The sequence below is a fragment of the Jaculus jaculus genome, chromosome 6 (assembly GCF_020740685.1).
Source record: "Jaculus jaculus isolate mJacJac1 chromosome 6, mJacJac1.mat.Y.cur, whole genome shotgun sequence".
Lineage (NCBI taxonomy): Eukaryota > Metazoa > Chordata > Mammalia > Rodentia > Dipodidae > Jaculus > Jaculus jaculus.
Genome location: NC_059107.1, coordinates 36,223,615 through 36,240,321, shown reverse-complemented (window position 1 = coordinate 36,240,321; position 16,707 = coordinate 36,223,615). Strand labels below are relative to the sequence as shown.

The 16,707-nt window shown below is 43.2% G+C and overlaps 1 protein-coding gene across 2 annotated transcripts in view; it reads right to left on the bottom strand.

Moving 5' to 3' along the window:
* Positions 1–3,829: 3,829 nt before the first annotated feature.
* The window catches only part of Ythdc2 (YTH domain containing 2), an 88,602-nt gene continuing 75,724 nt past the window's right edge, over positions 3,830–16,707 (bottom strand). The window contains exons 29-30 of one of the 2 annotated variants that reach the window (XR_006637689.1): positions 15,055–15,205; positions 3,830–3,978 (exon numbers count right to left, since the gene is read on the bottom strand). Coding sequence is in view for 1 of the 2 variants with exons in the window: in XM_045151692.1 (XP_045007627.1) it covers positions 15,125–15,205 (81 nt within the window). In the remaining variant the exon portion in view is untranslated. Of the gene's footprint in view, positions 3,979–13,517; positions 15,206–16,707 lie in introns of those variants that run through there. The other variant, XM_045151692.1, reaches the window with a different exon arrangement.

Below are 16,707 nucleotides of genomic sequence, written 5' to 3'. Positions count from 1 at the left end.
GGCTGGTTCAGTTAATTTGACATACTCTTGGCAGGGTTGGGAACTGTCACTATGCCCCACCCCCACATGTTTCTGACACCTGCTTGGGAGCCTGAAGGGTCACCCAGTCTGAATGCAAGACTGCTTCCAGCAGAAGTGTGTGCTCTTACTTGCAGGAGCCACAGAAGAGATTCACATACTCACAGAACTACCTGTCTGCCATGGTGGGGCCTCAGGACTCAGAGGAAGAGGAGAGAAAAGCCCGGAAGAAGTTCCACCAGGCCTGGTTCATGCCCACTGGGTTCCAAGTGTGGGGTCTCCCAAACAGCACGGAAAGATATGCCCAAGATGGCCGACTGCTGTACCACAGAGAGCTAAAAGAGGTCCTCAGGGAGGGGAAGGGCCTCAAGTGGGGGTACTCAGGGACCAGTTCCTTCTTGCTGACTTGCTCTCTGGTTTAGGAATGGGAGGAAAAAGCACTGTTTGCTAATGTGCTGAAACCTGTGTTGGACCGGGACCGGTGGGGCTGGGACAAGCGTCATCTGGATTTTGAACTGTACAAGAAGCCACCTCCTTTCCTGGAACTTCCCCCACCTCCTGCTCGAAAACTTGCAACTGATAAGACTGGTAAGAGCCCAGATTCCCAGTGCCATTTTCTGGCCCTCCAACCCTGTCTGCTGCTGTTAGGTTTGCTCCCATACTTTCTGGGCAGAAGTTAGCATTTGGAGTGGATCTGGCAGAAGGGACTTAAATACAGAGATGGAGCTGAGGGGACATGGATGCTGTTTCTGCACGCTACTAATTGTGTGAATTGAGGTGAATCACTTCCCTGCTCTGGGCCTGGTTTCTTGGCTATCAAGTGAGGTATCAGAAGATGGATGAATAGTTTCCCATCTTTACTGCTCTTATCTAGGATTGGCTTCTGGACCTTTGACCATCTCAGTGGGGGCCTAGGGCCTCCCAGGTTCCTTTTAACCCCTTCCAATTCCGGGATGATGCAGGAGCTCCCACGGGTGTGTGTGTGGGGGGGAGTGTGTGTGGGGGAGCCAGGGTTACCTGATGCCCGGCCTTGCTTAGGCTGTACTTCTTTTTCTCTTCATACTCCTGCTATGAAGGCTGACCTCCTGGTCATGGAAACAGAGGGCACATTTGTGACTAACAGAGCAAGAACCTTTGTTCAGGGAGAGCACAAAAGTCTATGTAGCCAAGAGGTTTTCCAGGTAAATATCTCCAGAAAGCTCGATGCAGTGAACACAGGGTTTCCCTCTACCCGACTCCTGAGGACAGCTAGTAACAGGGGGAACAGCCTGTGAGACAGGAGGGACTGAACTCTGCAGACTGTCACTTTCTCCATGTGTCTGGATACTGCTGCTGCCATCGCCCTACCTGGTAGTCCTGGGTCTTCTGAGCTATAAAAGACTCTTGCACGTCTGTGGAGAGCCACAGAGCCCAGGAATGCAAGGCTTGTTACTCACTTTATTGCCGGACTTCCCAGCTGAATTTCCCTGGCCACTTTGCTGATGAAGACAAATAAACAATGCAGGTTGCGGCTCCCCCCACTCATTGCATTGAAGAAAAACTAGAATTTGGGCTGGAGAGATGGCCTAGTGGTTAAGGTGCTTGCCTACAAAGCCAAGGGACTAAGGTTCAATATCCCAGGTCCTATGCAAGTCAGATGCATAAAGGTGCACATGCATCTCGAGTTTGTTTGCAGTGGCTAGAGGCCCTGGTGTGCCCATTCTCTCTCTCTTTCAAATAAATAAATAAATATATATGTATGTGTATATATATATTAAAAGAAAAACTAGAATTAACAGAGAATTGGACTAATGGCTGGGTCTTTGAACTTCCAGCTGCATGAATGCTGACAGTTTCACATGCCCCCATGTCCCTTCTACCCTGCTGCCCAGAATGGGGATCTAGTGGGCCCTCTCAAACTTTACCCATGAATAGCATCTCCTTGCAGCCTCCTATCCCAGGCACATGTAGAGGTGTATACTCTCTACTTGGACAAAGGGCCTCTTTGTCACTGCTAATTATGAACCCACAAAATAACCATTAGAAAGTTATTTCCAAAGCCATAATCCTGCTTGAATGCTCAGGCAGCTCAGTTCTCAGTGACTTAGCTTCTCTTGTGCCTATTTCCAGAATCACAGCAAACTAGGAAGGAGAAAGAAAGCTTAACCTCTCCTGCTAAGAGCCCCAGACTGCTCAAGAGACCAGGCAGAAGCCTGAGGTGTGTCACATGACCAGGACACAGTATGCCTTGCAGTAATGGTGGAGAGGAGGTGTCATAGACCTTTGAACCCCAGGCACCTTCCTGACCTCTGCAACCACAGGCTGGTCAACGTGGGAACAAGCACGAGACGTCACACACACTGGGAAGCATTGCAGTTGAGGGCCTTTTTGTGAGCTGTATGGCCATAGGCTGGGCACCACCTCTTAACATCAGGCCATCTTCTTCCCAGGGTGAGAACTAGGGTCCATAAGCTGTCTCCAAAGCAGGCTCAGAGGTATAACAGGACCAGAACACATAGGATAGAAGGGATAGGTTGCTGGGACATTTATATTCTTTTTGTCCAACGGCCCTGATATATGTTGTAAGTGCATTCTGATCCTGAGTTCCATGAGTGACATAGACACAGTCTCACAGCTCCTGTTGAATGTGTGGTCTAGGAGAAATGGATGCCCATGCCCCAAACAGTTCCCTGGCAGAGGCTGTGCCACAGGGGGCAGCTTGATCCCACTGTCCACTGTGGAATCTGCTAGACGTGGTGCAGCTACACCCAGCAAGCATCAGCAATTCCATTCTCTGGCCAGAAGTTGGGACCTCCTCAGTTGCAGGGCCTTCGGGTCAAAACCTAGTTGCAGATCTTTCAGGGAGAACGCCTTTTAGTATGCATTGGTGAGGTCCACCTGTCTGAACCCAAGTTTGCCACCTCCTCTTTCTTCTTCCTCCTCCTTCCTATTCACTTTCTTCTCCTTTTATTCCTTTTTTTTTTGAGGTAGAGTCTCACTGTAGTCCAGGCTGACCTGGAACTCACTATGTAGTCTCAGAGTGGCCTCGAACTAAGGGTGATTCATCTATCTCTGTCTCCCGAGTGCTGGGATTAAAGGCGTGCACCATCATGTCCAGCTCTTTCCTTTTTTTGTTGAGAGAAAGAATTGGCATGCCAGGGCCTCCAGCCACTGCAATTGAACCCCAGACATTGCATCATCTTGTGTGCACATGCGACCTTGTGTCACCTTGTGTGTCTTGCTTACATGGGATCTGGAGAAATATCTAAGCCATCTCTCCAGCCCCTCTTTCTCTGTTATTTTGTTTTTAATTTTTTTTTTATTTGAGAGAGAAGGGGGGTGGAGAGAAAGAGAAATGGGCACACAGGGCCTCTAGTCACTGCAAATGAACTCCAGATGCATGAGCCACCTTGCGCATCTGGTTTACAGGGGTACTTGAAAATTGAACCTGGGTCTGTAGGCTTCACAGGCAAGTGCCTTAACCGCTATGCCATCTCTCCAGCCCCTGTTTTTTGCGGGGGGGGGGAGGCAGGGTCTCATGTATCCCAGGGTGGCCTTGAACTGGCTAAGGAGCTGAGGCTGACCTTGAACTTATGATCCTCCTGCCTCAACTTCTTGAGACCTGAGATCACAGCTAGGAGACACCTTACCCAAATAGTTCTTAGTCTGCTGAGGAAGCTGAATCATGTTGGCTTCAACACTACCTTTCCTCAGGATGTCTTCTCCAGAGGGTGGTTTGGATGATGTTCTTCTCTCAAGGATGTGCTTAGACATTTTCTTCAGGATGTCCTGTCCAGAAGGTGCTGTGGATGAGGGTCTCAGGATGTCCTGTTCAGAGGGTTCTAGGGATGAAGATCTGCTATCAAAGGTGTGCTTAGACACTTTCTTCAGGATGTCCTGTTCAGAGGGTGCTATGGATGAGGGTCTGCTCTCAAGGATGTGCTCAGACACTTTCGAGGTCATATAGGTTTCCTGGTGCTCCTGGGAGGGAAAAGGCACAGGTGACCTTTCTGCTTTAATAACACAAACGGGTGAAGAGGATGTTTCAATTATTAGCCTTCTACTATAAAACTGCCCCCAAGGAGACCCTCCTTTAAATCCCCAGATCTTGTGGGGGAAGAAAGAGGAGTCCTAGAGAAACCATCTTTAAAAAATAACTTAGTTATTCACGGGTAGAGAAAGGGGAAGTAGGTGAGGATAAAGAATAAGTGGCCATAGCCTCATTCCATTGCAAACAAACTCCAGATGCATGCACCACTCTGTGCATTTGCCTTTACACGTGTGCTAGGGAATCAAACCCAGTTGGCAGGCTTTCCAATCACGTGCCTTTAACGACTGAGCCATTTTCCCAGCCCAAGAAACCATTTTGATACACTCCATAGTATATCACTGTTTTACAGGCTGCATAGGGCTTTTGGGCTACATTCCAGAGCTGCAGGAAATCATGTGTCACTGGTTACAAGATGTCACCAAACAGTTATGAAAGATGAAGAGAATTCCAGACAGATGAGAAATAGGTACAAAGTCCCATATCCACCAGGGCCATGTTTAGTGATATATGTATATAATGGCAAGTTCAGTTTGCCTGGAGTTCAGGTGTTAAAGAGGCAGTTGAGCAGACACCAGCAGTTCTGCTCAGGGTGCCTCTTCCTTCAGGCATGCTCAGCCTGGTTAGCCCAGTGCCATCTCCTGACAGCAGGTCCTGGGAACAGTTCAGAACCAGTTCCACATGAACCATGAGCTTCCATATAAGACAAACTATCCAACTGAACCTGTGAAACCGAGGTCAGAAAAGATGGCCCTGGAGATTTCTAGAGTTGACCTGTGAACTTCTAGGATCCTAGCCTACTGTCACACTGCATGAGCATTGTGGCTGGAGTCTACAAGTCTGGCTCAGAAGTCACACAGTGTCCTGACGAAATTTGCACTGTCCCCAAGAGCAAGCTGCTGACATTTCTGAGACCATTTTTCTCTCCTCTGAGGTGGATGTTCGTGGGTCACTCTGGGACGATGTGTGTGAAGAGCTTGGTACACAGTAGGTACCAGTGATGGCATGTGCTCCCTCCAGTAGTGTGAGAAAAGTGCAGGAGGGTGCTGGGCTCGTGGGTCCATGACTCACTCTTCTGTCTTCCTTCAGGTAGGAGACCCAGAGCACCAACCCTGTCTTCCAAGCAACAGGAAGGCCATCCTTCAGCAAAGCTACCCAGCCTCTGGGGCAGTGCCTCTGAGCTTCCAGAAGACTTAATCTTTCTTAAAGACCGGCAACTGGTGTCTGAGACAGTGGAGACACCAACTTACCAAGCCCCTACCTCCAGGAAGTCCCTGATAGGTCCACAGCCATCAACCCACACTTTCCTCAGCTACTAGCTTCATTCAAGTGCAGGGACTAAGGGCCTGACACAGTAGTCATAGCCTAGTCCCAATCTTGCCTCATAAGCAAGCTGCTCATGGTCTGTGGGTCTGTTTCCCACGTGGGTCTGTGGGGCTCATGGGTTTGAAGCCTGAAGTAGATGGAGTAATTGGCCAATGACAGTACCCTTGGTCATCATGCAATGCAGCTGCCACACCCTTTTTAAAGGCAGTTCTTTCTGTATTCACCTGAGAATATGAGGGTGCTTTAGAAAACTGAACAGATGCTCTTGGTTTTCTGTGATGATTTGCTCTTTAAACGTACTGGAAACAAATATTTTGATGTTTCTGTTAGTGACAGTAGTAGTTAAGCATTGAACATTAAGACCTTAAAGGACAGAGATGGCTCCATCGTTGGTCTGAAGCCACCAAGTTTAAGGAATAATCCTGGGGACTTTTCTAATAGGAGATTCAAAAAAGCCTTTTAAATAGTAGCTGAATTAAAGAAGTGAAGGGATTGGGAGGGAGGAAGCCATAGCAGTTACCTTCTCAATGCTGGGACAAACACCCAATCAGAAGCAGCTTATGGGAGGAAAGGGTTTATTTCAGGCTTACAGATTCCAGGGGAAGCCTCATTATGGTGGAAGAAGCTGGTTGACTTCATCATACATCCAGGGCAGAGAGATGACAGCAAGCAGCCAGAGCTCAAGCTGGCTTTCCACACACCCTAGGGCTGGACTCAAGATTTGCCTCCTGTAGCACAACTCAGTGGAGACTTAAGTAGGAAGCTTAATCAAAAGTATCTGCATCTATGGGGACCATTTATATTCAAACCACTATAAACACCCAGTGTGTTTGAACTTTATCCTCAAGGCCTGCCCCCAGCGACACATCTCTAGTAAGGTTTCTCCTTCCAAAGACTCCACTAGCCTGGGACTGAGTATGCTTAATCACAAACACATGAGGCTATGGGTGGACATTTCACATTCAAGCCAAAGGTAAACTGAGAGGAGACAGGTAATTTAAGTAGAGCTGTAACAAGCAAATGAGACTAAATCAGTGTTTAAAGATCTCTCAATACAAGGGCTGGAGAGATGGATTAGTGGTTAAGATGCTTGCCGGCAAAGCCAAAGGATTCCTCTTCATTTCCCCAGGACCCATGTAAGCCAGATGCACAAGGGGCTATATACATCTGGAGTTCATTTACAGTGGCTGGAGACCCTGGTACATCCATTCTCTCTCTCTCTCTCTCTACCTGCCTATTTTTCTCTCTTTCTCAAATAAAGAAAGAAAAATAAAATATAAAAATAAAATCTCCTAATACATACAGCTGGGCATGGTGGAATATGTCTTTAATCCTAGTACTCAAGAGGCTGAGGCAGGAGAACTGCTGTGCCAGCCTGAGACTTCATAGTTAATTTCAGGTCAGTCTGGGCTAGAGCAAGAACCTACCTTGAAAAACAAAACCAAACCAAAATCTTCCAATACAAAAAAGCCCAGATCTTGATGCATTCACCATAGGACTTTATCAGACCTTTATAGAAAATCTGAAACCTCTGCCCTTCACATTATTTTATATAATTGAGAAGGAGCGAAGCTCTATGATTTCCTTCTGTGAAGCATTAAACTAGTAAATAATTCTGATGGTGACATAACAGAAAAAAACTATAAGCCAATACAGATGTAAAAATGTTCAACAAGGGCTAGAGATGGTTGAGTAGGTAAGACACATGCCTGCTGTTGTAGTCAGGTTTGCATTGCTGGCAGAAATCACCTTACCAAGAGCAGTTTTTGGGAAAAGGGTTTATTTTGGCTTATAGACTCAAGGGGAAACTCCATGATGGCAGGGGAAAACAATGGCGTGAGCAGAGGGCAGACATCACCTCCTGGCCAACATCAGGTGGACAATAGCAGGAAAGTGTGACAAACACTGGCAAGGGGAAATTGGCTATAATACCGATAAGATCGCCCCCAACAATACACTGCCTCCAGGAGGTATTTATTGATTCCAAATCTCTATTAGCTGGGAACCTAGCATTCAGAACACCATTCATGGGGGACACCTGAATCAAACCACCACATTCTGACCCTGGCCCCCATAAAGTGAACATCATACATGATGTAAAATGCAATGCATTTAATCTAGCTCTAAAAGTCCCCATAGTTTTTATCAATACTAATGATATTTAAACATCCCCATAATCCAAGGTCTTTTAACTGAGCCGTAATACCAAAAATCCCCCCCTAAAGCGCATAATGGCACAGAACAAACACTCACACAGCAAAAGATGGCATTGGGCAGAGCAAAGAAATATTCAACCAATTCAAGATTTAAACAGGGTAAATATCACACTCTGTAGCTCCAAGACTAACAACTCTAAGTCAGTGACAAATCTCCAAGTATGATAATTCTAACCAACAAGTCTCTGGAGTTCCAATTCTGCCACTCCAGCTATGTTGGGCACAGGTACAGGGCCCGGGCCACTAAGGGTTAAAATGGGCCTGAGCTGCCAGGTGCAGCTAAGGGCCCCTGGGATACAGGAGGCCATTCACTCCCCAGCCCAGGACACCTGGATGTCCTAATAAGACTTAGGCTCCAATGATAGCCCTGTGACCTTTGGACAGTTGCCTAGGAAACTTATATTCCTTATATCACCTGGCAGCCTTCACACAGCCCATCCCCCTGCAACCTCTTCCTGACACTATGTATATCACATGATTGTCTCCCTAAGAGCTTGAATGAAAGTCCCTACGCATCAGCAAGCAACCTTGAACCCACCAATCCCCCTAGGATTCTCTTCCCTTCCCACTCTCTCTCAACTGCTTATAAAAACTCATTCCCCTACAAATAAATGAGCTGTTATTTGAAGCTGTCTCCCAGGTGTTTCTTGTTGTTGTACTTGGCCGCTCAAGAACCTGCTCCATGGTTGCCTGGACATCTTTGGGAGCTGGTGCACAATGGCACCCTGAGGATACAGGGATCCACACAGCTAGGCTACTCATGGTCCTGGAAAATTTCATCAGGGCCAGAAGTTCTCCTTGGTAGCCATCTTGTGGTCCCGGTATCTCCACTGGGTCTCCACTGCAACCCATGGTTAATCCTCACAGCTCCATGGGGTCTCTATGCAGGCATCCAGCAAACTTGCTTCATACTGCCCATGGCCGCTTCCAAAACACAAGACCATGTTGCAAACTCAATGACCCTCTTTCCTTCATTTCTTATACTCCACAATAACAGGTAGGGTGCCAATTTGTTAATCTATGGGGGAATAAAGCAGACTTTGAAGAACAGGATACTCCTTGAGCACTCAGGCCCCTTCAAGAGTCTACATTCTTCCTGTTGCCCCAGTGCAAGTCAGCTGGCCCAGTCTCACAGGTTGTAATCTCTCATATAATTGCAGCTGAACAGGTAGACATTTCAGCCCCAAGATTTCTTTTTTCCTATGCTGTATCCCTCTGCTCAGACCAGTCCATTTCTACACAATGCAACCCCCCACAAATTCTCAGAACGTGAGCATAACAGCAAGCCTCTCACACAAACTGCTTCTATCCCAGTCCAGGCAAAGCTTTTTCTCACCCTTATAAGCCAAACCTTAACAGTCTATAGTTCTTACTGCATTCAGGTCTTTCCACTCTGACCAGGATATTCCATCAAGCTGTACTTACAGAACTGCAGGGCGTCTCTTAGGCCAAGTTTTCAAATCCTCCCACAGTCCTCTTGAAAATCAGTTCCAAAAGGCCAAAGCCACATAGTCAGGTGTCTAACAGCAACACCACTCTCAGTACCAACAAAACTGTTACAGTCAGATTTGTAATGCTGGCAAAAATCACCTGACCAAGAGCAGCTTGTGGGAAAAAAGGGTTTATTTTGGCTTACAGACTCAAGGAGATGCTCCATGATGGCAGGGAAAATGATGGCATGAGCAGAAGGTGGACATCACCTCCTGGCCAACATCAGGTAGACAATAGCATCAGGAGAGTGTGCCAAACTCTGGCAAGGGGAAGCTGGCTATAACACTCATAAGCCCACCCCAACAATACACTGCCTCCAGGTGTTAATTCCCAAATTTCCATCAGCTGGGAAGCTAGCATTCAGAACACCCAAGTTTAAGGGGCATACCTAAATCAAACCACCACACTTATAATGCCTGAGGACCATGTTCAACTCTCCAGATCCCACATAATCCAGATGCACAAGGTGATACAAGCATGCAAGATTGCACATATGCACAAGGTGTAACATGCATCAGGAGTTCGACTATAGTGGTTAGAGGCCCTGGCATGCCAATTCTCTCTCTTGCTCATGCTCTCTCATAAAAAAAAAAAAAATTACAAAAAACTTCTCAACAAAATTCTTGCAGGGCTGGAGAGATGGCTTAGCAGTTAAGGCACTTGCCTCTGAAGTCCAAAGACCCAGGTTTGATTCTCCAGTACCCACGTAAGCCAGATGCACAAGGCGGCCCATGCATCTGGAGTTCATTTGTGGTGGCCAGAGGCCCTGACACGTCTGTCCTCTCTCTCCCTTCCTCCCTCTCTCAAATAAATAAATAAATAAATAAAATATATTTTAAAAAATTCTTGCAAATGGAATTCTAGGACATATTGAAAATATCCATGTCAATCAAGCAGGGTTTTTTTTCTCCCAAGGCAGGGTCTCACTCTAGCTCAGGCTGACCTGGAATTCACTATGTAGTTTTAGGGTGGCCTTGAGCTCTTGGCAATCCTCTTACCTCTGCCCCCCAAGTGCTGTGATTAAAGGAATATACCACCATGCCCAGCTTCAAACATGTTTTTATTCTAAGGATGTAGTTATGCTTCAACATTGAAAACCAATAAACATAATACATCACATAGAATCAAGTATAGAAATCATATGATCTCAATAAATAAGGAAAAGGCTTTTGACAAAATATAACATTCCTTCTTGATATAACTTTAGAAAGACTAGGGATGGAGGGAATACATCTCAACATAATAAAGGCTATTATATATGACAAGCCTCAAGCCAATGTCATAGTAAATGGACAGAAAGTTGTAGCATTTCCACTAGGATCTGGAACAAGACAAGGGTGTTTTATACCTGTACAGTGTATGTCATTAAGGCACCTTAGAAATCTTATTCACTAGGCTGGAGAGATAGCTTAGGGGCTAAAGCATTTGCCCATGAAGCCTAAGGACCCAGATTTGATTCCTCAGTACCCACATAAGCCAGATGCACAAGGTGGTACGTGCACCTGGAGTTCCTTTGCAGTAGCTGGAGGTTCTCGTGTACCCTCTCAAATAAATAAATTTTAAAAATAGCTTAAAGAAATCTCACTTACTGAATAAAAGTAAACAGATCCAGCTGAGCTTTTTGGCTCATGTTTTCAGCCCAGTATTGGGAGGACAACATAGGACTGCTCAGAGTGTGAGGCCAGCTGGCAAATGTACCCAGAGCTACAGTGTGAGACCTTATCTCTGAACAAAAAATGCAAAGAATAAACGAAGTCTACTCAAAAATTTTATTTAATCTTTGATACATTTGAAAAATGTAATTTCAGAAGCCACTCAAATCCTGTGTGTGTGTGTGTGTGTGTGTGTGTGTGTGTGTGTATGTATGTAACTGCCAAGACACATAAATGTAACTCTCTCTGCTGAGAAGCTTATGGCCCCTTCTGTGTCCAGAGTTTCCATGCGTCTGTCTTGGTGTCTCCTACTTGTTTCTCTTGTCTTTGGGCTCTAAGACCACGCTGCAAAGCCACACAGCGAAGGCTCCTGATACTCTCTTCTATACATTTCCATGTGGCCTATTGGTGAGTGGTGAGTGCCTGTCCCAGAACCATGTGACTTTGTCCAGTACTCCTTCCTGATGTAACATAGTACCTTCTGTCAGATTAATGCCTCATCAAACACTGTGCACTTTGTTTGTCTGTTTGTTTATTTTTGAGGTAGGGTCTCACTCTGGCCCAGGCTGACCTGGAATTCACTAATTAGTCTCAGGGTGGCCTTGAACTCTCAGTGATCCTTCTACCTCTGTCTCCCGAGTGCTGAGATGAAAAGTGTGTGCCACCATGCCCGGCTCAAGCACTGTACTTTTAATATTGCCCTCACCCTTGTCACTTTACTGCATAAGGTGATGTCACATGAACTTTATAACATATAATCTGGGCTGGAGAGATGGCTTAGTGGTTAAAGCACTTGCCTGTGAAGCCTAAGAACCCAGGTTTGACTCCCCAGAACCCACGTAAGCACAAGGTGACACATGCACACAAAATGGCAAACGTGCCTGGAGTTTGACTTCAGTGGCTAGAAGTCCTGGCATGCCAATTCTCTCTCTCTCATAAAATAAATAAAATATTTTAAAAAAAGCACGTTTAAAATTACCTTTGGTTGTATTAATCTGTTTCAGTATAACCCATAGTCTATTTGAATTAGCAATGCCTCATTTAACTGCTAAACTTGCAATTTTTTAAAATAAAAAAATGTTGATTTATTTGAGAGAGAGAGAAAGAGGGAGAGAGAATATAGTGTGCCAGGGCCTCAAGTCACTGCAAATGAACTCCAGATGCCACCTTGTGCATCTGGGTTACGTGGGAACTGGGCAATCAAACCTGGGACCTTTGGCTTTGCAGGCAAGTGCCTTAACTGCTAAGCCATCTCTCCAGCCCCAAACTTGAAAGTTCTTGAGCTCCATTACAAATCTACTGACCTACCAATCAGACTCTGTATTGAAGCTAAGGAAGTCTTTTTAACAAGTCCCCCTATGTGCACACTAATGTTCAAGTTCCACTAGGTTTTAGTTAGCATTTCTTTTCTTTTTTTAAAATTTTTTGTTTATTTTTATTTATTTGAGAAAAACAGACACACAGAGAAAGAGGCAGATAGAGAGACAGAGAATGGGCACGCCAGGGCCTCCAGCCCCTGCAAATGAACTACAGATGCGTGCACCCCCTTGTACATCTGGCTAACGTGGGTCCTGGGGAATTGAGCCTCGAACCTGGGTCCTTAGGCTTCTCAGGCAAGCTCTTAATCGCTAAGCCATCTCTCCAGCCCATTAGTTAGCATTTCTTACAAACATTGTGTTTCACCTGGTAAACTTCTTTTTTTTGGTTTTTCAAGGTAGGTCTCACTCTGGCCTAGGCTGACCTGGAATTAACTATGTAGTCAGTCTCAGGGTGGCCTCGAACTCATGGTGATCCACCTACCTCTACCTCCTGAATGCTAGGATTAAAGGTGTGTGTCACTCACTATGCCTAGCGTAAAACTCTTAAGAATACCTAAAATTAATTCTATAAATTATTAAAGGGCTGATCAAATACAAGTTAATGATTAAGTTTTTCATAACTATCAAACCCTTGCTTTAGCACTTTATATCAATTTAACTTTGGCTATACCACACAAAATAAAATTGTCAGCTATCAGCATGAGAGTTCCTCTTGGACTAAAAGAATTGTATGCTGCTGAAAATGGTATTAAATATTTATTAAAGGCCAGAGATCTGCTCCCATTGAATTAGTAATATTATATTTCTCTAGAAAGTAAACATGCCATAGGTACTACTACTTTCTACAAAGAAACATGAGCAGTAACTGGCACAGAGTAGGTGTACTATGCTTCTTAGATGGAAAAATTCTCATATTTAAGACAAAAGGACTCTGTAACATGCAAAAAAGTTTCAAAACTGTAAATTTCCTACTTCTATATAACTAATAATTAATAACAAATTTTATACTGATATATTTTAAAAGAATCTATACTAAAGACACATCATGAAATTTTTGCCACTGGGTGGGAGGACTACTGATTAACTAACTTTCAAATTTCTTAATATTTTCCAAGGTATCTGAACTTCACTGCTGTTTCAGGGTATATGATTTTGATAGCTGGTACCTCAGTCCTAGTATGATCAGAAGTGTGTCTAAACCAAGCTTCTACAGCCCAAACAGGAGCCATCATGAATATACTCATATAAAAGATAAAGGCTGTCATATAGGAGGAAGGCTCTGATACACAAGATGGGAATAATTTAATAGAATTTCATTAAATAAGAATATTTTAACTTCATTTCTTTAAAACAGCATTTTAATTACATTCAAATTATATTCACAAACCAACAGATCCATCATTTAAATAAAGGACTAGGTATTACAAAACATGAAAATTTAAACAAGTTTTGTTTTATAAAAGTCCTTCCAAATTTAGAACACTGTTAACTACTATATATACACCTTAAAAGAGTACACATTATTAGGAAAACATAAGCTTCTCTAATAGGAAAAGAAATGTAATATACATACAATGAAACATAATTCACATTGGCTCAACTTAAAGGTATGTCTCAAAGTATATATGCAAAAACCCATCAACTGCTAATTCAGAGAGCCACAGATGACACATTCCACAGTAATGCAGCGAAAGAATGTTGCCCCAGAGAAAGCAGAGAGGTTCTCAAGGCTCTATGTTGACTCATGATTCTTCACTTCTTTGTTCTCAAATGTAGAACCAGAGCATGTGTTTTCTTTTATCTTTAGATTGCCTTCATTTTCATAATACTGACATACATGTATCAGAGGCAGTACTATCCAGCCTGCTCTCTCTAGAGCTTGGTAACCAGGTGTTCCTATCATCTTTGCCCTGTACTTCTACCTCTGTTGAAAAAGCCTCTAAGGAAATTTTCTATGTGAGGTGGTAAAGACATCATATAATAATCACTCTAAGATGACAAACAAATGTGAGACTTGGTACTTGGGAAAAATCTCCAGTTACTAAACCAAAATGTAGAAAAGGGGAAAATCCTATCTGGAAACACAAGTAGGCAAAAAGAATGAAGAATAAATGGAAGAAGACATTTAGAATTGTGGTCCTCATGGGCTTTAGTTTCAGAGATTTAGTAACTAAGCTACCAATAACTATGGAGCATTTTTAAAACCTTTTTTGAAGTTCCTTAAGTTTGTAGATTGTCTAAGTCAAGTTTCTGCAGCCAAAACTAAGTTGAGGTCATATTAGTCTGATTTGGTGAAAGGCAGAGATAGGAACACCTTCCTTCAGACCTCACTGTGTTCTATCATCACAAGAAGGCACACCTTTATTCCTTAACATGTCAGAAATGGCAGAACGGACAGTCTTTATATACACTCTAGCTCAGGCTGACTGGAAGTCAAGTCCATCCTCCTACCTCAGTTTCATTAGTGCTGGGATTGAAGGCATGCACCACCACACCTATGTACACTACTTTAAAAGAGATACTTTACTTGACTGACTGGCTGGTTATATTTTAATGATAAACTTACGCGCTGGCTCTTCTTATAATGTTTAAAGTGCTCAGGTGCACTGGTAGTCCATGCTTTTCCTATTTTCAAAAGTCATCAATACAAGTTTGGCATTAACAGTCATCAGTTCAATGTTGTAAAGAAGTATTTACCTTCAAGTTAAATTTGTTTAAAATAATTGATTCTGCATCAAATAATAAGATTACTATTTTAATCATAAACATATAATTAATAAACTTGTATATAATTCCCTGTAGTTACTATAAAACTTTGAGTGATCCTTTTCTGTATATGAAGATGGTGATTCTGAAGTAACACTAAGGTGGAGAATCCCATCATGACAATACTATCTCAGTGCTTGGAAAGCAAGTACATTTGGCTGCTGTAATAGGCATAATGCTCTGGCATAGCTAAGAGTTCTGTAAGAGTAAAAAGAAAAATGGGAAAAAAGAGAAATAACCTGAAAGTCATTCTGATGACAACAAACACAGCCAATGGCAGCCAAAGGTAAATGTAGTATAAACTGAGTGTCAGTCAGCTGTAGTTTTCTCTCCCAGTGGAAGACGTTCCCATAACTGGAGCAACTGTTCGCCAACTTGAGGTTCCAGTTCCTGGAAACATCAAAAGTCAAAATAAACATAAAAAAGAACTAGGGGCTGAGAGATAGATTAACAGTTAAGTGCTTGCCTGTGAAGCCTATGGATTCAATTTGAGGCTCGATTCCCCAGGACCCACATAAACCAGATGCACAAGGTGGCGCATGCATCTAGAGTTTGTTTGCAGTGGCTGGAGGCCCTGGTGCACCCATTCTCTCTCTCTGTCTCTCTCAAATAAATAAATTAAAAAAAAAATAAAAAAGAACCAGATTAAACATTTCTTGAGGCAGTTATCTCACTCTAGCCCAGGTTGATCTAGAACTCACTCTGTAGCCTAGTTGACCTCAAACTCGTGGTGATCCCCCCCTACCTCTAGGATTAAAGGCATGTGCCACCACACCCAGCTAGATTACAATTATTCTTGTCACCAAAATCTATACTTATAAAAATACAAAAAAGGTTACTTTAACTTTCTTAAAGTATCAGACCTTGGTCTGGAAAGATGACTCAACAGGCACTTGCTGGCCAAAGCCCTACTTTCTCTCTTCTCTCTCTCACTAAAATAAATTAAAAAATTAAAAAACTTAGACCATCCTAAAATCATGGTATAAATTTTTCTAATTCTTTGCTTTAAAAACTTGATTTTTAAATTTAAAATTGAGCTTAATCTATAATTATGTCATTTTTTGGTGACAAACTAGAGTCCTTGTGGAATTTCATCTATCTATATAAACACATTGTGTTTTAAATGGAGATTCAGCAAAAGCGCTCAATTTGACCTTCCAAAGGTTTATTATTTTGAAACCTAACATATTAATATATTTTGAAGGATTTTTTCCCAAGAAACTATTTCAAGTAAATGCATATTCTTATCTTAGTAATTATTTAAATTAATTTCAAAATCAAGGTTATAACATAAAATGCTAAGTAGACAAATGAAAAGAATACCTCCAATGAGGACCTAAAACAGAGCTCAACACTTTCACTATGATTATTTGAAGGCACATTGCTTCAAATTAATTACTAGATGTACTTGTGGTAAAACTAACTGCTGAATCTATTTTCTCCCACGTAAAATTTGACTAGTAGCTCATCTTATTATTCATAGGAACTAAATCAAACAAAACAGTCAGCACGGTTGCTTTGGCACTATATTGTTAGTGACCATTGTCACTACTAGCTTAAAACACACAGAAGTAGCATCATGAACGCAAAGCAAAATGGAAATAAAGCAGGCCATTAGAATATAATTTATTTGGGCTGGAGAGATGGCTTAGCGGTTAAGTGCTTGCCTGTGAAGCCTAAGGACCCCAGTTCAAGGCTCCATTCCCCAGGACCCACGTTAGTCAGATGCACAAGGGGGCGCATGCATCTGGAGTTTGTTTGCAGTGGCTCGAGGCCCTGGCGCGCCCATTCTCTGCCCCCCCTTTCTCTCTCTCTCTCTGCCTCTTTCTCTCTCTGTCACTCTCAAATACATAAATAAAAATGAACAACAAAAAGAATATAATTTATTTACT